General features: G+C 37.4%; 1 protein-coding gene across 1 annotated transcript; it reads right to left on the bottom strand.

Moving 5' to 3' along the window:
• Window positions 1–3,450: 3,450 nt before the first annotated feature.
• Window positions 3,451–21,846, bottom strand: LOC103695973 (chromatin structure-remodeling complex protein BSH). The gene is given in 11 exon segments (XM_026800727.2): window positions 3,451–3,550; window positions 4,098–4,160; window positions 4,328–4,410; window positions 9,125–9,163; window positions 13,935–14,018; window positions 14,138–14,185; window positions 14,305–14,376; window positions 14,855–14,949; window positions 20,095–20,173; window positions 20,175–20,184; window positions 21,715–21,846. Coding segments are annotated over 11 exon segments (723 nt in total). The 5' UTR covers window positions 21,765–21,846.
• Window positions 21,847–22,426: the final 580 nt, after the last annotated feature.

Genomic DNA, 22,426 nt, shown 5'->3' with positions numbered 1-22,426 from the left:
AACCGGTAAAATCTGTTGATCTGTATAATCTATAAAATCAGTTGAGCTATGTACTTATTTAATAAATAGGTAATTGCTTAACCCGCTTAATCCAATCTGGTTTGGTTATTAAATAGATTAAATAAGTTAAACAAATCAAGAGGCTGGAGTCTGAATCCATCTGATTATTAAACTATTTGAATGAATCGATCCGTTTACGGTCCGAATACGTTTAGTCTAAATTTATATTTACGTGCCGTAGGTGGAACGTGGGTTCAATTGATGGGCCGCATTATATTTTGCTACCATTAAAACCCTACATGAGGTCGTATGGGAAAAAGGTATTAAATTGACGTGGCCTCGTACAGTAAGTCAAAGGAAGTTCTTGGGCGTGTCGCAACTCGGCCAACTCCCACGCGGCACACGGACAATTCACCCCCCTAGTTTTTGAGCAGGCTGAGGCAAATGAAATTAGAAACTATGTGCTGCGATGTTGGAAATGACGAGGAGGGAGAGAGAGAGATAGAGAGGCTGAGAGATCCGTTCCGGTGTTACGTAAGAACCACGAAAAGAGGACGAGATTACGTAAACGACGGAAGATGCCCGTGGCCCCTTCCTTCGCGAGAGGGACTGTTCACCGTCTCATATAGTGCCGGGCCCAAGTTGTTCGCCTGTTCTAAATTAAATAATTTAAATTAAAAATATATTCATGAGCAATAAAAAAATAAAATATTATAAAATTACAAAAAAATCAGTCATAGATAACTATAAAGTAGATCCCATATACTTTATCATATAAATTGCTAACTAGTAATACTATTTTACTTTTCATAAATATGCAAAATTCAAAACAAATGTGACGATTGTAATAGTTTCCAGCAATCATGTAAAGTAGGATGTTATCTGAATAAGTTGGATCAGAAAATCATCTGATAGCAGACAGCTTGTAATTAAGTTGTCTGTTTGTTTATTTTTTATTTTTTGAGGAAGTGTATTAGTTTCTCACCAGCTCCTGAGTTGTTGTATCCGTTTTGTATTAGTCCACCCGCTTCACATCACGTTTGGACGTGCTTGGCATCGCCAGGTCTAAAATTATTGCTGGGAGGGAAGGGAGGTCAAACGAATGATGGCCCTATCTGATTCCCTGACTATATATACATCCAAAACCTCCACGCAAGGGGCAAGTCAAGAAGAGATTTTTGATTCCCTTATTATCACCGTGTTCCTTATCTTTCCACACATAAAACACTCTTTCTTTGACTTAAACATGGGAGGACTCCGACAAAACAAACTCCCACCAACTCTCCCACCATTGCTGACTTGCAGATTGATGGAGGCGATCTACAACAGCAATCTGAAGATCGAGCCTAACGTTATATAGCTAAAGACAAATTTAATTTGATCAGCTTCAATAACCACCCAAAAGTACAGCAACATTCTCACCTGGACCTCTCTTATCACCCACCTTGGCTAAGCCCACCAAGCCCCCGAGCCCGGTGCATGGGTAGTTCTATCGACCTATGTGCTTCTAATGCAAGCCATGGGGGATTAGAGGAGGTCAAGGAGATCGGATAGTAATGGGTCCAATGTGGTGAGGAAGGAGACTTGGTGCAGCATGATTGACTTCATGAACAAGACATTGTGTTTACAGCGCATGACCGATCAGAGGGACAGGAGATTTTCAGGATACTATGAAGGTTGTCGGAGCTGGTGAGGAAGAAGGGATATGTGGCCAATTACTGCTTTGCTGTCAATGATGCCCGAGTCTACAAGGAACAGAGTTTGTAGTATCCCAGCAAGAGGCTGCCACTAGAACTGGGCTACTAAGTTTGCCTGTGGATGGACCAATTCAGATAAAGAACATGAGTGGACTTGTGGGGATTGTCATACAATTATGAAATTTGCTTCTGTGATCTTCGATCGATAGATTGTTGAGGGATAATAACTTGTTCCATGTTTGCCACCAGTTTATGTTCTTCTAGGGATTACTGGTGGAGACGAAGCAAATTTGGATGTGTGCTCAGCTTCAGATACCAAGAGGGCACTGATTGAAAACAAGGAGATCCAAGCTGTGATTCAGCAACAAATTTTACGCGCGGCTAGCTTCCCTGTCAATGGATGTAATGGATTAAGTACCATTGCATTCTGAACATCATAATCAGAAGTTATTTTGTACAATAATTTTTTCCCTCAAAGTTACTGCTCTTACAATTCTTCTAGGCTATTATTTCAAGCAGCCAACAATAATCTAGTGGAATATCATTACATGAGGCTAGCATTCTAAAAGTTATCCACCCAATATTGCTATGTAATTTCCTTTTTTTTTTTTTTTGAGGATAAGGGAGGCTGAAGGTAATCTTTCATTACATGAGGCTGTATGTAAAACTGACTACATATTAACAGCCAATTCCCACTTGGGCAGAAGGTAATCTTTCATTACAAAGAACAGTGTTTTTTCATCAATCACAGAGTACTTATGAAACAAAGTTCATGTAGAGAACAGGCATTGCCTTCTGAAGCTCAAACTGGCAGACCCTTCATCTTACAGGGAGCACGTACACAAATGAGATGACTTGGTATCATTAGCAGTACAGTTCAGCCATGGGAATAGCGTGCCTGGAAGCTGTCTTCTTTCTCATCCAGCTTTTTCTTTAAGCTGTGCAAAATAGAATGTCATAATCTAGACTTAAAAGTTCTAGAGTGAACATGAGAATTGCATGTTAAACTTCAAAATCCTATAACTTGTGGTGTGCTGGATCTTAACCAAGTGATCACACCCCTCCAAATGAAAAATGGAGGTTTTGAATCTAGGAAGTGTTCCTGTAAATCTTCAATCCTAGGTAATTCCAACAGATAGGTCTCTCTCACTCTCCTATTTAAGAGAGAGAGAGAGAGAGAGAGAGAGAGAGCCTCCAACCAATAATGGATATGCACATGCATGTGGAAGAGGAAAAGGGAAGAAATAAGCATCTTGCATCTGAAACCAACCAAGCTAAGTGATAAGCCAGCGGACAAGGATGATTCAACCTTTCCCTAGACTCTAGTGTAGGGAGAATTCATACGGAAGGGAAAAAAGAATGGTAATATGTTATATAGTTGATATTGAAGTCAGTTATTTCTCAACTAAATCTATAGCATGTGCAGGTGGTATGCTAAAAAGTCTTGCTCGCAAGAAATACAAAAGTCTTTACTCCTAAATTTGCACAAGAGCTCCAACTGTGCTCCAGTTTCTTAGAAAAATGAGGCAAGACTGATAATGGAGAGAAAATGAGAAAATCTTTGAGACTGAATGGTGAAGAAGGCATTGATCTTTCCTCCAAAATGCTTTACCAAGGTCCTTTCCAACTTTGCTCACAAAACTGAAGATAGCCTGGGAAAAAGCTTCTTACAAAACTTACAATGATATCCAATGTCCTAGTAATAATTCTGAACAACACTGCTCCACTGGCACATTCCACAAAGACATTATACTTACCGAGCACTCAGCTCTTCTCTTGCATCAAGAGCGCCAACTTCTTCATTTGACAGGAGATCAACAATGGGCTCATACAAGTACCACTCCTTCCTTTTCCTGATTCACAGAACAGTATTTCATCAGGAATCTGAACTAAGTAATTCCATTAAAATGGATATGTCAAACGCTTATATAATGGTCAGTAATACAGTGTGTATATGTAAAATTATGGGCCCTATTTGGACTACAAAACCTCCTGTCAACATGTGGGGTGTAGGATGGTAATTGACATGTAATGATTGGCGCAGGCAACATTGATTGCCTTATCAAGTCTTAAGCTTACAAAATCATTATATATTAAAGTCACAAGCTCCATATTGGATTCCCTGAGCCCCATGATATGAAAACTCGGAATAATATGCTAGTTGTTGTCTTTGTACAATAATTATTCTCATGAGTCAGTTTGCTTTAATTAAAAAAATTCTACGAATTACTTATGACAAAATAGAAATGTGAAATTTTTGAGTAGTCTACTTCTCCTTAAATGATGAATCTCTTTAAGTTTCCACTAAATGATTCAGTTATACTAACAGATCATGAATCATTCATGAAACTAGATATAGCTCTGACCCACTAGTTACAAAGCTTTGGATATTAATCTTACCTAATGACACTTCCTTTGCTGCCAAATAACTTTAGTAAGTCCAATGCGCTATTTCCCGTCTTACTGCAGAAAACATAATCATTTCTTTAGGGAAAATCATAGCAGCCAGGTGTTACCTTTTCTTTCCCCCCTTTCCAACTCAAAGCAGCCCAACACACCAGAACATAGATATATGATTGCATATACTTAAGGTATAAAGAAAAATCGACTCAGAGACACTAGAATCATACCTATTTGTAACATTTTCTATTCCACGGCGACCCTTTTTGCCTACTCTGGTTTCTCGTGCAGAAGAAACACTTTGAGCTGCAACCTATTGTACGAGAATGCAGAACTATATGAGACAAATCAATTATATATGATGGGCATTAATGGCTAGTCATAAATGACCTCGGAATATAATATTGAAATGTTTCATCTATATATGTATGGACAGGACATGCAAATCATTTGTATGGAATGGCAAGAGGAAATAAATCCATGTTTTATAATGATATTGTTATGGAAGAGTCACTGGATGTTGAGGGTGCCTACTGGCTCCGTTGATAAGCCAATGGGATTTGAATATCAATGACTTGGGTTCAAACCGCACTCTCACCCAGATATTGGCCAAGCTTCCCCTTTTCCTAGTTCTAAAGAAAAGTAAAGAAAAGAGCACAAAAGCAGAAGAAAATAATAGAAATGAAAAGAAAGAAAGAGAAATAAGTCATATGTTGGGATAAGAAATGGTCAATTGCTAACTTATGTGATATGTGGCACACTTGCATAGATAAAATAGCTAGAAATGATCTAAACATTTTACCAAACCGAACACATATTTCTTGTGTGAAAGGACATAGAGAAGTTTTTTTATATTCATGTTTTACTTCGAGAAAAGCAAGATATAGTAAAATACCACCAAAATATACACTTTTTTAGGTAAATTGTAGAGTTTATGAGAAAAAAGGTTAGAAAAAAGCCATTGTCCAAAGCACAAATACAAGCCAAGATGGTAGATTTTTATACATCCAGGTCAACGTCCCTAATACTACCTTCAGCTAGTAATCTGCATCCCATGGGCACTCCATGCTCCCTCGCAAAGCCAAGAACTTGATTGCAACAGTTCAAAGAACTTCCAATATTTATTAATAAAAAAAAGGAAGAGTTCTTGTTTGAATTTAATTGGAGATAGCCACCTCAAGTTTCTTGTACAAAAAAAGTGGTTGAGCCAAATGTGATTTTGTCATCCCACCCCAACATTTCAGAATGGTAATGCATAAACTAATGAACAGAATCAAAATTGATCTCAGGGGAATCTGAAGCAGGAACTTCCACATAGAATTAAAAGATAAATAATAATGCTAGCTGAGAGCACATAAATGAGTGGCTTCACACTGAAATTAAAGAAAATATTATGTGGTTTTCTTAGAAGACACCAAGAACCCAAAGAAAATAAACTATTTTGATCAAATTGATGTAGAGACTTCACAAGGGGCGTTACCCATTTTGCCAAAAACAAATCATGTGGTTTGAGAGATTTTCCCATAAACATATTCACCAGAACTCCAAACAAAAGCAGACAGATATTGAGGAAACTACACCAGCATCATATTAATAATTATCTATTTCAAATGAGAAACACAAGACAACATTAAAGAACAGCAAAGAGAAAAAAACGTGGAAATAAAAATCACTCAGAGGACCTAAAAGGAATAAATCAAAACTATAGCAAAATGTTTTATTTATTCAGCAAAGGAGAGTATTGAGATGTATATTTCTAATTAAGAACACAACTATACTTCAGAGAAAATCAGATTAGCCTCAGCCAATTCTAGACAACAAGCCTTATTTAATTTATTTGGCATTGCCTAGAACAAGGAAAAATAAATGTAGTATGAAATAGAAAAGAAAAGACCAGTTAACATAAAGTTAGAAATCTGATAAATTGTAAAGTTAGAAATTAAATATTAATGCAGAGGGATTTCCTAACTGATATCTTATAAAATTCTAGATCTGAATTTTACGATTCAATATGAGTTTTAAGGTTCAAGTGTTGCAAATGGCTAAAAACATCATAAAGGAATGAAATATGCTCCAGCATGACAACCGAAAAAAAATGGCATAAGGACATGGCTGTACACACAAACACATGCACATGCAACAGGGGGTGGTGGGGGGGGGAGGATGCACACATGCACTAAGTAATAGAATATGAAGCTGAGAGAATCAGACAGAACAAATCTAAACATGTATGCTATGCGTACCCTAGGCTAGTGAAATGCATCATTTAAGACATGCATGCACATGCACACACATGCAGATGCATATACTCACATGCACATGTGTGCACGCATGCATGAAATAATAAGATATTTAATCTAGGAAAGGGTATAGGACCCAAACAAATCTAAAAAACTATAACATGCGTACCTTGATATAGTGAAATGCATATTTAAGGTATAAATAAAGCTTTTGATAAAGTGATGGAGCAAAATAGGCATGTTGGCCATTAATAAACACCCGGAGCCTCCATGAGTCAGATAAAAGAAAAAAATGATGTTCAGCTCCAGTTCCATCCCCACCTTTCATGGGTCAGCCGTCCAGCTCAATGATTGCCTAAACTAGATTGAATTGGTCCAATTCCTTGTTGGACCAGCTATTGGACTGCTCTATTCCAAATCAAGAATCCAACCCAAATCACTGCAATCCAACTTCGTAACTAGGCTGAGTTTTTAGGTGGATCACCGATCGAACTCTATCAAGCTTCCATAATTACCCTCACGGAAGTGCTTTACATCTACTTGGTGTATATTTATGTTCAGATGATTACTATTGAACTTCTTTTTGTGGTTCCATTATGTTTATATGATGTTATGTTTCTGTTTTCAAGTTTTCTGTATTTTTTACATTTAATTTATTTAGTTATTTTTGTATTGGCTCACAAGTCAACTCACCCAAGTCACAAATCCACTCATAATGCCCCAGGAGTTGAGTTTCTGTGTTTCCAAACATTAACTTAGTATTGCCATATGTTGATCCCATTCAAGGATGGGACTAGGGCAATGTATCTCCATAAAAAAAGGTTTCCACCCGTTTCTGGTCATTCTTAAGTATGCCTAGCAACGACCAAACAACCTTGCCCCAACCCTGATTCTGGTTGAGAAGAAAATAAAATATAGTCAAGTACAGAAGAAGGGAGAAGAAGAGAATTGACATAAGGAGGTGAGAATGTTCAGAGAAAAGAGATTACAAGGAAGGTATAAGATTGACGAAGCCCATATTGTAACTCTTCCATCTTCCCTCTCACATTTATTGGCTTTAGAATTTTTCATTTCCCCCCCTCATTAGCCATTTTAGGTTCGGCTTGACACAGGAGTCAGAAGTCAGGAGAAAGAATTAGGAGCATAAAGTGATATACTTCAGGTAGGGATTCAGTTGGTTAAGTCTGGGTTAGGCTCGAAGTCACTTAACCCAAACTCGACCTGAATTTGGTCAGGTCAACATCATGCAACCCATAACTGATTTGCAAGGGTTCAGGTGGGGCTTGGGACATTTTAGATCAGCCTAATTGATATACAAAATTCGATATATATATATATATATATATATATAATGTATAAAGAAAACAAATAATAGAATAATAAAACAAAATCGTAGCTCCCACAACTTTTTATCTATCCCACCTCCAATTCACATCACTTGCCTCTTTTCCACTCATATATAATTCCTAGCATACAACATACCCACCTATTCAATGAGTTATATGATGGGATCTTCAATTTGAATCATTGACAATAGAATCCCAAGAGATACAAGGTCTGCCCACCCTTAATCCATGGATCAACTTCAATGCAGATTTCTAGACTTGCAATGAGATGGACAGAGTCATAGGCAAGGGATGAGATTGCAACCGTGAGCCACCAGCCCTCTCTCTCTCTCCCCCCAACTACCAGTGGAAAGTAAAGAGAAGAGGGGATGCAACAGATTATGCAATGGTATTAGACTACGTAATTTTTTCTGGATGATGCAATGGTTAGACTACATTTTGTCTAGTGCTTTCCTTTTTCCTCTTATGCCATTGAATGCTGGAGAATAGCCTAATCCCCGATCCCTTGTTTATTTGTACATTGGCATGCTTCTGGACAGATCCAGGTGCCCAAACCTGAAGCCCACTAATATCTTTTGCTATGCTGGGTTCGAGTTGACCAAATTTTCATTGAACCACCAAAAGGCTGAAATGAAACTAGTTTTTCATAGGCAGGTTCAGACAGGCTAGCGGGTCAAGGTTGAGTTTGCCAGCCCTATGATCAACAATAATCTGACCACCAAGTTTAAAAGAGCAAAGAAAGTCCCATTGGGAGGCCTGCAGGTAATTGGCTGTGATAGCTGGACCTTTTTCCCCCTTCTTTTCCTTTACATTATCCTTTCTCACATACCTTTTAACCTAGTTTACATCCCCTTCTTTCTCTGCACCCAAAATTGGTCCTGCTTTGCTGTCCATGAGAGTTAAAGAAGGTTTATGGCTCTCATGTTGCTCCTCTTAAGAAGGGCTGAACCATAAACATAACATGTCACCATGTGCTAACCAGGATAAATGATGCGACTTCAAATTAAACGAATGAATATTTGAACCTGGCAAGGACCATGGCTAAGATACAATCATAGTTGTCCTGTCCCAGAAGTGTCTAAAGAACTTGCTAAACAACTCTCTCAAAGAGACTCCAACAACACAAAAATAAGTCACATAAGGGTCAAAGTTGGACCTTTCAATGCTTGTCTCAGCCCTTTCCCACTCCAATCACGTGATCCTTGGCACCATAGCATCAAATTAGTAATCACAACTTATATTATGAAGGTTCAGATTGTTGCTTTAGATAACTTATATGCATATCTACGAAGAAATAGGCAGCGGGAAGTCATAATTAGCACATGCAAGCAAAGAGGACATCCGCATATCATGAAATAACAAAATTTCATAATGCAATAACAAATCTTTAAATGTAATGAACTACTTACTTCAAAATAATCAGGAAATCAAAAAGTCTAACCTCATAAAGCTGCTCCCTGATAGCAACTGCAATTGCTGGCTGCAGATATAGACGTAAATCACCAAATTATAGTTAAAAAAAAATAAACTGTAACCTCTTTAGTTGTTAATTGGTAAACAGGGACATTAAAAATGCTAAATTCCCTGCACAGTTATATCCCTCCACAGCATGTCTGTGTGACCTTGTGCACATGTGCATGTGGCTAGCAGGAGAACATGGAAGTGCATGCATGCTTGAGTGTGCATGCATGCAGGTGGACGTGTGCGCATATGTGGGTGCAGTTATAATGCACATGGTGTGAAGGAGTTTGTGCCCACTGCCAAATCCAAGGATGGAAGATGCAAAATGAAAATCTAAAGGGTTTGAAATGTCTTATAAACAAATAATACATATACTTTAAAAATTATTTGCCTATGTGATATCTGGGCTATCGCCCATGCCCAAATCACATAGGGCCCGCCCTAGCTGCCTTGTGGTTAACCGAGATAGAAAACAGTGGGGAGTAGTTCCCCCATTCTCCTCCTCCCTTTCATACCCAAACCCCCCACCGTCGCGAACCCCTTCCCCACACCTCTTCCCTTCCTCCACACCCTCTTCCCACCTCACCACCATTCTAGACCCCCTTCGAACACTCCCCGTTGGTCCGCCACCGCCTCCTCTCCATCTCTCTCACGCCCTCTTTCTCTCACCCTCACACGACCTCCCTCTTCCTCTTTTCTTCCTCTCCTCTTCTCTTTCTCTCTCTCCCAGATTCTCTCTTTTGCCCAAACTAGGAAGGAAAAAAAAAAAAAAGGAAATGGTCTCTGTCCCTCTCCCTCTCCCTCTCTTTCTCTCTCTATCTCTCTATGAGCCGTTCTCCCTCTAAGTTGAACTCTAGAGGGTCCCACTGTCTCGTACCCCCTCTCCCATCCTATAACAGAAACTAGGATTTTAGAATTCTTGAAAATTTTAGAAAGAACTTCTAAAATTTTGTGGATTTTTAGAAATTAATTGTAAAATATTATCGTACCACTAATTCGATACATATATGTGATTCTGGATTATTAAGTCCAGAGGAACCCCAAAGAGGTGCTTAGATTGCCGGATGGTTGGCACCTACAAGGTAGGTAACATTTACACTTTATATTAATTAATTATAATTCAATAAAAATTACCTTGTTATTCAAAATGGTACAAATTATTATGATAAATTAAAATTTAATTGTGTATGAAATCTCTATAAATATTGATAATTAATTTGTGATTTCAGTTTTGTTAATTAAATTGGATGGTGACACCTGTTATGATTGGATCAGGCATATAAAATCATGAACACTGCATATTTGATGGTATACACTTCAAAGCAGTATCATACAAAAAAAGAAATATTTAAATTATATATATATTTATATGTATCACCTGACTCTCGACCCTACTATGTATGAGTCTGGACTTGATTGTATAATGATCTCCGCCATTGGGGTGATCATAGTGATACCCTGCCACGGGATATAGTGTAGCAACCCTGCCACGCAGGTGATCGTGGTGATCCCTACCATGGGGGACATCGAGGTAACCCCCACCCCAGGGGTAATCATGGTGATACCTGAGCCGCAGGGGTATAAATGCGCTGCAATCAGGGCTGTAGAGCTAAAAAGATTAAACACCCAGGTTCAAGTATATAAATATGAGTATGATTATGATATTGGACACATTGGACTCCGATATGATGTGTTGATTCTTTATGTCGATATTATTGAAAAGATGATATGTAATTTTCGTATATGGAAATCAATGATAATAAATGCTATAAACATTACTTGTAAAGGTGTATTATATCTTATGTGCTTTAATTGAATTGCATTATTAATATGGCTTGAACTAGTTTTATAAACTGTACTTATCGCATACTGAGTTGTGAAGCTCATAATCTTCACCTATGTTGTTTTACAGATCCAGAGTCCAGAGGCTAAATTGGTGTCGGCATTTTGGAAAAAATATTAGAGGCAATGCTATTCTTATAGATAGTAGAATTGGTTTGATCAATATATGTATATTATAATAATTTCTGGATGATGTATAAATAACTTAAACACTAGAAGTTTTGGATTGTAAAATTTAGAAGAAGAAATTCTATGGGATGACTTGTGTGGCATGTATAATATATGCAATATCTTGGGTTAATAGTTAGTTATTCTGATATTCAATATCTCCTGTATATGAATTGTACAATTTTCAAGCTATATTGAATTCATTGACAGGTGGAATGCCTTGCACGCTTATAGGGCCAGCCCTATGAGTATGCAACGACTATCATGCCCTCAAATTGTGATTCTGAGGTCGGAGGCATGACGGTTGAAGTGGTGCCAGAGCATAGGTTTAATTTATACGGATTTACCTAAGTCCTAGGACATTACGCATGCGGAGTGTAGGTGGGGTAGTTATCTAATACTTGGATGAAATTCCTATCTATTGTGGTTAATAGCTTTAAATCTTAGTTTAATTGTAACCTCCAATTGAATTTTGTTATTGTTTCAATGTAGAATAGAAGTTGGATCCCGTCGTGTTAAGATTGCCAACACTATTGATGACTCCCAAACTGGTCAATCTTCAAACCAAAAGAATGATAATAATGGTCAGCAAGAGGGTGTCAGGACTTTTGCTAAGAATGTCCAGACTGAGCAGCAACAACAGGCTGCGGTGCTTTAGATTACGGAGACTATAGTACGGATGACGCAGCAACAGCAGCTGCAATTTCAAGAACTAGAACAACAAAAGTGGTTCCAACAGCAGCAATTGCAATTCCAAATGCAGCAACAATTTCTACAACAACAACAACAATTGCTGCAGCAAAAGGAATCACAGTCATCTAGTGTTGGGTCTCAGTCTATGCAATGCGGTAGTATAGCAGAATTTAAGAAAGTGGCTCTCCTAGCTTTCAAAGAAACTACCAAACTACTGGAGGCCAAGAATTGGCTAGAGAAGATGGAAAAGGAAGGAAAGGCTCTCTCTCTCTCTCTCTCTCTCCCCCTCGCTCTCGCTCTCTTTCTCTATCTCTCTCTTCCCACCCATGTGTGTGTTAGAGGGTAAAGGGATTTCCCTCACTCACTCTCTCTCTTATGGTCCCATTGGGTCGTATCCCCTCTCCCATCCTGTGATAGGAAATTGGAGATCCCATGTGCACTAAATTTACTTGCCATAACTATAATCACTTGTGATCTTTCATTCAATATTTGCAATGTGTGTTAGTGGATCATAGAATCCTTAAGCATTTATGAGAGCTCATGATCTAGGCCATTTTCCATAGCTTTTGCTCCTTTTTGCTTGTAGCCTATATAAGCATTCTTATCTGTGTCTAGTTGATCTACTCCACTTAATCCCCACTAAATAGCCTATAACAACACTTAATTGAGGGTTATTTGAAAGTACGACTTGTCAAAGTTCGGTGTTCCATGACACAGAATGAATGTTCTTTAATTAACTTACTAAACCCCACTTCCTCTGCTGACAACACTCAGCACAGTCAGTTGGCACCAAGGTATGCGGAACCGACCGAACCGACGTACCAGTGGAGACCGAAACCGGTTCGGTACCGGTTGGAACCGATATCAAACTGGTTCAGAAAAAAAAATGCGCGGACGCGCGCGCGCGTTATACTACAAAATGGCATTAAATGCCACTCTGTGGCATTAAAAGCCCACGCAGGCTACCCCGCATGGGCTCACTGACCCGCGCGGTGAGCCCACGCAGGCTGCCCTGCACGCAGTTCTCCGTGCATGGACGCGCGATTCGCACCATGTGGAATGTGCGCGGGCGCGAGTCGGGGACGCGTTTTCCCCACTCGCACCCGTGCCCCCGCGCGTGGGCGTTATTCCCCTAGCCTCTCTCCTTTTTTTCCTTCTCTTCTTTTTCTCGAGCCTCTCTTTTCTTCCCCTCTCTCCTCCTCTCTTCTCCTCTCTTTCTCCTTCTCCCACTAGCAGGGGAGGTCTTCTTCCCCGTGAGGTACTCGAAAGGAAAAAAGAGGCCCAGTAGTCGTCTTTCCCGCAAGAGAGGTCTTCTTCCCCCCTTCAACAGGTAGTCTTCTCCTCTTTCTCTTTTTTCCTCTTCTTCCTCTTCTTCTTCCTCTTCTTTCTTCCTCTTTCTTCATCTTCTTTCCTCTTCTTCCTCTTCTTCTTCCCCGCAAGTACCGGTGCAGTTTGCACCGGTACCGGGCTTGTACCGGTGCGAACCACACCGGTTCGCACCGGTATGGGCAAAAAACCGTTCGATTCCGACCCCCTTTGGGGTCGGAACTGAATTCCATGGCTATACCATACCGGTGGAGGCCGGTACCGGTACGGTACAGGCTAAATCGGTCGGTTCTGACCGGTTCAGCAGACCTTGATTGGCACCCTTCTTCACGCAGGAGAGATTCCAGATTCAAATCCAAACGGTGTCAACCTTCCTGTATTTCTTGGAAAAAATTATAAAAAGCTCCCGTCTCAAGCTCTCCATGGAACACATGCATAGACCGCTCCTCACAAAAGTAAGACAGTGAACATGTCTTGCTTCTTTAGCATGTTCTTGTTATCTATTTCTACTTTCCACTATTACTAGGTTGAGAATACTACATTTGTTTCATTATATTGGTACATATCACATGCTAAAATGACCATTATCCTTTTCTGAAACCTTGGAGAGGTCTTCCAAGCATGAAACGAGATAAAAAGAATTTACACCAATTTATCATGTTTTAGTAAATTTGCATTAATATAACAGTTCTAAATGAAAAGGAACAGACTACTATTCTTTTTTTCTCAAAGAGCTTTTATGAAATATTAGACTTGCTTACTCCAACTTCAGGGTCTCCAATGTTCAAGTCTTCGCACAAGGTTCTCGCAAATTCTTCAGGATCATTTTCAAAGTTGCTTACATCCTGAAATCCAGAAGAGCAAGAAAGATGTTATCATGCTGTGGGGAATAACTGGAAGAAACAATCATTAAAATACATAAATCCATTCAAGTTTATTATGCAAATTTTCAAATCAAACCTACCCACAAAAACTGATCCCTTATTACAATGTTATTTACTCGAAGATCAATCTGCAAAATGGTCAGAACTAATATCATTCCAACATTGATGTCAAATTATCCTTTCATTGAAAAAAAAATGAACTCAAAAAATTGTAAGCATATGATCATTAACCAATGAGTTAGTGAACCTTAAGGGGCACAATCTTCTCCTTGATATGCATGTCTTGTCCTTCATATGACCGAAATTCTGCCAGTTGTGTCTACAGGACATGGAAATGGGAAAGAAAGTATGAGCATACCAAAGAAAACGAGGGAGGATATCACTACAGTGTAAGTCAACAGCATTGAGAAATGAACTAACGGAATTGATAAAGTCACCTAATCAAATTTACAAAAGAAGCACCCGCTTTCTAAAGATGAGAAATTGCAATTGCCTTCACAAGATCCCAAGTGTTACAATTTGTTAACAAGTGAAGAACAATGCAACTCATGCTATTAATGCAAACTCGAGATTATTTAGAAACAGCAAAATTTTCTCAATTACACAATAAACAAAAAGAATAAACCAGTCGGCCAGTGTGCTTATACTTATTTCAATCTAACAGCCATGAGCTTATGTTCAAATTCAAATGCCCAAGTACAAGAAAGGACATCAGTTTTTTCAGTGTCAACAAAATTAAGACTAAAATGAAGCAAAAGATTAGAAATTAATGAAATCTGCCAAAAACTTCCACTTACTTGAATAGATTGGGCAATCTGCGTCATGAATGTCGGTGGTAGTTTGAGATCCTTCACAGTTCTTTTTGCAAAACTGACCACTTCTGAGTCAGGATCTTTCAAAGAAAAGCATAGACAACAATGTATCACTAACAGCTCATCCTAAGTTTCCCCGTGGGCAATACACAAATGATGATAAATACTGGGAAAAACTGCAGAGAAAGATACGAAAAAGTTGTTCATGCTACATGCAGAAAAATTAACAAGAATAGGCTGGAATCTCACATTTTGTCAACAACTAAATGTTAAGCAGATCACTACTGATTACATTCTTTAAAGTGGTCATAAGCCAGCATCAGCAAGTCCCCAGCATTATAGGACTGCAAAGAACCGCTCAACTAATCTGCATGACTTTCACCATGGTATGATGCACTAGTTTCCCCAAAAAATGCAAGATAACCATTATCTTAAGATCAATACAAGAGTAACAAACACCTTCCTGCAAAACTAAACGAATAAAACCTCCAGTATGATTGGAACAGTTGGACCTGCAGGTAAACTCAGTATAACCTCAAAAACTAGCAAATAACAGGCTAGAAGCATAGAGCAAGAATGCTTTTTGGAAGTTTTCAAATAATAATATAGCTTTTTTAGATCCAACAAAGAAAGGTACAGTATATTCTTGATATAAGGATCAGTGGGGCACCTATAGCTGTGATATATGAAGAATTTTGAAGCCCTGGATTGCTAAAATATATTCTATTTTCAACTTTTTTTGGTCATCATCTCCAGCTTTTAGTGCTTATATTACTTGACTGGTGGAGATAAAAATGATATGATATCAGTTTTAAGTGCTTATAAGTCAAAGGTCCTCTACAATGCCGACCGATAGAAATAAAGAGAGAAAGGAAAAGAGGATAGTATGTCCCTTCTAAGTTGGATGTCTGCATGTCCCTCTTCACATACCTCTGAGTCTCACTCTCCCTAAGAGTTTTACAAGCTGGCCATACAAAAAGGATGTTTTTTGATTTTTTTTATTCAAGCTATGGCTTGTTTATCTATTAAGCTGGATACACTGTAAGAACGATATGACATAAACATTGAAGCAGATAGGGATGCTTCAGTTCTCTATGAGCTTCCATCTTCTATTTTCCATCTCCTACTCAAATCTCCCTCTTTCTCTCTAGTTATCTTGCTCTCCCCCCCCCCCAAAACACCACATACATACACAAAAAACTAATTAAAAAAAAACTCAATTTGTTTTTTCTCTTTCTCCACTCCCCTTATCCACTTTTTACAATTTATTAACTCTTTATGGAGAGAAAATTTAGACCAGGCCAGGTCTGAAAATTATTTCTGCTAACAATTTATTTTGCAGCCTGAATGTTAAAAGGCTGCATCAGCGTATTATCAAAGATTGAAAAACAAGAAGATACAAGTACATTTACTTGCTCAATATTTGGATGCCATAAACATTCTTAAACACTCAAATCTAGGAGTAAGAGGTAAAAGAAGCTCTTGGAGTAACATCAGCTTATCACCATGACAAGCAGCACTAACAAAGTATATATGTGTGCGCTAATCATTCTTTCTGACTTACTATCTCTAGATTTTTTTTGTTTTCACAAAGTAAACCATACACTGAAAAAAAATAATAAATTCCTGTTGAGTAATGTCTATCTGAAGATCACAGATGCCATTAATGTGAAAAAGATAGCAAACTTGAACAGACTAATGAAGTTGGCAGGACATAATTTTGTTTTGCATCATGTGAACTTAGAAGGCCAAGTAACATAATTTAAATTGCAAGAAAAGAACTAGCCTTATGTGTTAGACTACTAAGATCTGATTACCAATTATATGTTAAGCGACCAAATGGTTTTCAAAATATTAAAATGGACATTTTAACTGATCCCTAGTGATGAGTTAAAAATACATTTCAACTCTAAGTCAATCAGATCCTTAATCACCAAAGGCGGTAGGGAAAGGACAAGAGGGAGGGAGAGAAGGTGTAACATATTTTAGAATGGCAAGGTAGCATAAGTTGCAAGATTAAGGTTCTGGTTTGGACGAACATGATATGAGACCACTATATAACACTAGGGGTGAAAAATAGACTAGGTAACATCCATCTAGATCTAATCTGTATATGAATCTATCTAGATATAGATACAAATTTCAGCACACAACTAATATCCGTTTCCATATATGTATCTATCAAATAAAGGCAGATACAAATATGGATAGTCAACTATTCGATTCATGTTCAAATATCTGGTTCTATTTGTGATCCTATCTAGTCTTATATAGCTCTAATGAACTTTAAAAGAAAATAAGTGACAGTATTAATGATGAAGGACCACTGCAGGGGAAAGAGGGAAAGAGGAAGAAGAAGAGAAGGAGGAGGAAGAAGAGATTATAGAGACGCAGGAAGAGAGAAGAGGAGGAGGAAGAAGAGAAGAAGAAAGAGGAGGCTACAGTTTTTTATTCAATCATTCAATTCCTAATACATGAGAGGGCTGGCCTTTAAATAGGTCTTACATCATGAATTGATTAAGTCAAACAATTAACAACAAACCAAACTTGGACCCTTCAATTAATTGACTAAGTCAATTAATTGATTACATACCAAATTAAACCTTACTAACATTAGACCATTAAACCAATTGATCGCACCCAAAATTGGACCTTTATAATTAGGTCTTACATTGATAAATTAATCCAGTCACTTGACTCAATAACCAAATCGACTCCAAAATAACAAAAATGCAACCAAATCAACTCAAGCAAAAGCAACTAATAAGGCAATAAAAGAAACATGACGCAGACTCGAATGGACCCAATCCGAGGCCTGACTCAACCCAGTGGCTCAAAACCATCTCCTAGCCATAATGATATCAATCCCTGGCGCAAACGCGAACGAGTACCTCTGATGTCCCCATCAATTAACATGTCTTTAACTTACTTTACATTCCATACATTAATATCTTTGATTTGTTCATTCACAAAGTTCTTATCTGATTTATATCCACATTTATAGCCTACTATTAATATCCAATTTTTATTCGTATTCGTTTAAAATAAATATGGATATGAATTTTAGTATCCAATAAATATCCCTATCAGTAACTGTATTCATCAACTGAAAATGGATTTAGATATGGATATACTAATATCCGATCGTATATAATCAGTTTCCAGCACTATATAACACTGTGAAGTGGATAAAGGGAAAGCTCGGAAACCATGCCTAGCAGCTGCCTTTCCATGCGATCCTAGCAGCTTTTGCCAACTTAGATTCACAACAACAAAAGGAAAGCAAGCCCTTCAATAACTCAAAAAGGAAGAAAATTATATTCTTAATATTCTCCTGAAATGTACATCTCTTTCACTCCCCCCTAATGCACCTCTACCACTTTTCCACTTTCTACTACTTCCCTGCTAGCCAGACCATTAGACAACCTCCACAAGCCCTTTCCTTCTATACCTTTAGTTTTTGACCTACCTATAAGAGCTGAAGCCTCACTTTTATGAACATTCAGATGCTTATATCATGCTGCAATCATGTTCAAGAAGTCACAATTGGAAATTGAGATCTCAGAAAAAGAGAAAATGGGTGAGAAGGGAATAACAAGTAGCTCCTTTATTTCTCTCATTTCCCATTGGCTTGTCTCCTCTTCTTACTCTTTGTCCGCTAATCTTTTTACTCTTTTGCAAGATATTAACAAAAGATCCAAGCTTATCTCTATGCAGGTGAATCTGGAAAGGGATTTGAGGAGCTAAGCATTTACTTTTATCAATGATGGTTGAATGCGAGAGTTATGTGAAACCTAATGCAAGAGCTTGCCATCTTATTTTGCAGTTTTAGCCATACATAGGTAACAAATCTGCCCGACATCATTCAGGAGGGGCAGAGGGGCCACGGAAGACCGTGCAAGGTGTTACAGTATTAAAAGTGAAGCAGGAGAAGAAAGGGAAGGTGGGGCAGGGGTTTGGAGGGTGCACATGGAATATTGTTTTATTTGCTAGTAAAATTGCCTAAGGCAGAATAACCAAGTTGGGTCCATAAATTCATTACAGATGGTGACAAAATGAGACAATTGCATAAGAAATAGTTACATTCACAACTTTGTCACTATTTTTTTTAAAAGTGAAATTCCACTTGGTTCTTTTTAATTTTTACTACTCAGAGTGATACAAGAATCTCAAACAATATGAACAATTTTTTTAAAGCTAAGTTATACAAGAGAAGGGAGCACATTCAGACCTCAAATAACAACGCAAAGTCTTTAGAAAAGTTGATTTCAACTAGGTGTATCAAGTACCAAAGACATATGGTAATTAAAACACCAAATTATATGATGACAAAAGCAATATCAGTATAGTCTTTATCTGGGTATACTAAATTAAAAAGTTAGGTTCCAAATGGAAGATATTTTTCCCCAAAAAAAAATAATGATATAGACAAATATGAAAAATTCTAGTATGTGAGATAACTTCTCAATTATGTCTTCATATGATGAGATAATTGCCAAAATTCAAGTAAAATGACATGATCATTCAAAATTTCAATGGTCACTGGGTCCTTTAATTACTAAAACAGGGATATAATAGAAGTATAGCAATTATGCAACCCAAACCTTATAGAAGAAAAATTTTGGCGTGATAAATTACCAAGGGTGAGACAGCTGTCTCAAACAATTGACTATGATTATTCTAAAAAATGCTGTTTCTAAATAGGTTCTTAAATTTACTAACGAACAGAACACTACTGATTCAATGGACATAAAAGAAGTAAAATCTTCAAGAAAAAATCAAAGTGATATTTTTCTTTTCTTTTCTACAGCAGATGGCAAAGAAGGCAACTAGTCCAGCACCAACATACAATAATAATTACTTTTTGAGAGCTATAGTACTTCAGCCATTATGATGTCAAGAAGGCAATGAAGGCAAAATTCTAGCAATAAGAGAAGCTTAAATTCCAATTGGTTCTTTACAAGAACAAGGAAGAGACTGTACATAACGTTTAACTTCTTGAGCATGCATGAAAAGGCAACATAAACTAAACTAAAAAAATAACCTCAGAATTATATTTCAGGAGGAAACCCAAATGGATTTGTCCCATAAAGAGATCAACATCAGGTAGCTAAACCCACAGATAAACCAACTTAACAGGTTGACAGCCATTTACTTATCAGCATTTGACTTTATAAACAAATGAAGATAAAAATATCAAACTTGCATTGATAAATGCACAATACCATTAGGATTCCATGTGAAGGCATCTTTGTACCGCTGCCCATCAATTTCAATGTCCAAACGAATAGGTATAAGATTTTCTGGCAGTTGGCCTGCCATTAAGTAGTACAAGAAACATAGAATCATCCACTTCTTTCCAATTTTAAGAAAGAAAGAATAAATAGATTGTATGTACAAAGGTTGTCTGAATACGTTAAAAGGAGAGATGAAAATAAGCAATTAATACTCATATCAGAGATCAAAAAAGTAAGAAAAAGAAAGCAAGAGGATGATCATAAAGATAAAACCAAAGGAAGCAAACATGATTATGAAATCCACATAAACACATGCATGCATACATGCATACAGACATATATATGTAAGAGTTAACTTTTCCTGCGATCAGGAGGCCATTTGTAACACTCTTATTAGATACATACATTAGTGTTCTACTAACAAATGAAGAAAATAAACCAACAGACAGGGTGTCTGCAAAATTGAAGCAAAAGAATAATGATGACTAGATGTATGATTGGGTTGATGGTCCACATAAAAGTTTTTATCTGAACATCCATTCTGCCATCAGGTTGACCCTCTAAACTATTTCATCAACCCATCTAATGCATCCTGCAAACCTCAGTTCGAGCTGGAAATTTTGTACAACACATGTTTTTGGATGAGTGCTTGATTTCTTGGGTGAGAAGGGTGAGTAGATAATGCTTTAAACAGACAGTAATGTATGTTCAGGCATTCCGGATCCCAAGTTTTTGTCTTGAGAAATCCAAACTAACGACAGTATTGACGAGATGTAGTACACTAAACAGATGAAATTAAAATTCCACATGCATAAGGGTAAAATTTTCTGCTGCAGCAATGCTGTATAATGTACAGACATCATCAGGACTGCCCTGCTATAAGTTTTGAGATTGTGAAAGTCACACCGATTTAGCTGAAAGAATGAGAGACAATACAAGCAGGAGGGTGTAAGATGAAAGAACCATCGGAGTTCAACTATAAACTGTATAAGAAATTCAAGCTACCAGTGAGAGCATTCAGGAAATTCTCCAAACTAAGGGGAAAAAAAGAACGCACATCAAATATCAAATCCAAGTGCATGAAGTTTAACGTTTCCGCTGCCCAGAGAGAGGAAAAGAAACCAACCAGCACAATCAATCGATGTATTTGCCCAAAGCGAAATGAGAGAAATGGGTATTGACAAATGAAATTCCAAATTAAGGTTGCAACAACATTTTTTTTATTTAAAGTCAGATTTCAAACTCAAATGCATTCTCTTGCCATCCAAAAATGTCAGAAACATCGAAAAAATATGTCTTGACATGCGAAATTGGGAATGAAACAACCAAAAGTTAATAAAAATCAGCAGCCAAAAAAGGGGCGAAAGAAGACACTCCTGATACGAACTAAGTTTAAAACGTTAAACGAAAAACCAAATTCAAAATTTAATGAATTAGTATGCCGTCTAATAATCGGAGAAAGATCAAATAATTCGTCTTGACATGAACAATGGGGATCGGAACAACCAAAAACTAGTAAAAAAATCGGCAAAAAATAGACCAAAAAGAAAAAACCGAGCAAGATTAAATATAATGGTAAAGAAGAGACGGATTGCGAGAAGAACTCACATTCGAAACTTGATGGGCGCTTTCGAGGCGCCTGGCGGGAGGGATTTCATGCTCAAATTTCAGTTTTCTTGCCGGTTTTCTTTCGAACCTCTGCAGAACCCTAATCTCTCTCCTATCTCTCTCTTCCCTCCGTGGTTGTAAATATTTCTTTGTTCCCAATCCTGGAGCGTCTGATTTCGGATATGGACGGTGGAGATCTCATCAAGAACCGTAGCGGCTATGGGATGGACCGTTTCCTAATTGATTCAGAAATTTTACTAATTTTCTCTATTTTCTTTTTTTTTTTTTTAAGAATTTGAGCGAAAAAAGAAATAGACTCACCTATGCTATAATTACTCAGATTCAAATACTTGGAGACTTGAAATTTCTAACAAAAGGAAAGGATGCGAGTATTGAGGGAAGTCCAATACATTTTCCTTGGATTTTATATGAACATTATGAGAAAAAAAAATCTTACTAGATTGAGTGACCTATTTTTGATCTCTGTGCTTTGTACTGTTGTTTCAACATAAATTAGTAAAATATCCATACAGAGGTTAATACTGAAAATACCAATTTTATTCAAAAATTTTATTTTTATTTTTTTGAAAGAAATAAATCCTTGAATAATTAAAAAATAAAAACATCTCACAGTATATTTTATTCATTCCAGTTAATTTTTCCTGGATTTTTTTAAAACAAAATAGAAAATAAAAGCATTATAGGTCCTATG

The sequence above is a fragment of the Phoenix dactylifera genome, unplaced genomic scaffold (genome assembly GCF_009389715.1).
Source record: "Phoenix dactylifera cultivar Barhee BC4 unplaced genomic scaffold, palm_55x_up_171113_PBpolish2nd_filt_p 000515F, whole genome shotgun sequence".
NCBI lineage: Eukaryota > Viridiplantae > Streptophyta > Magnoliopsida > Arecales > Arecaceae > Phoenix > Phoenix dactylifera.
Note: the sequence above shows the minus strand (reverse complement) of the source record. Positions and strands in the feature narration are given on the sequence as shown.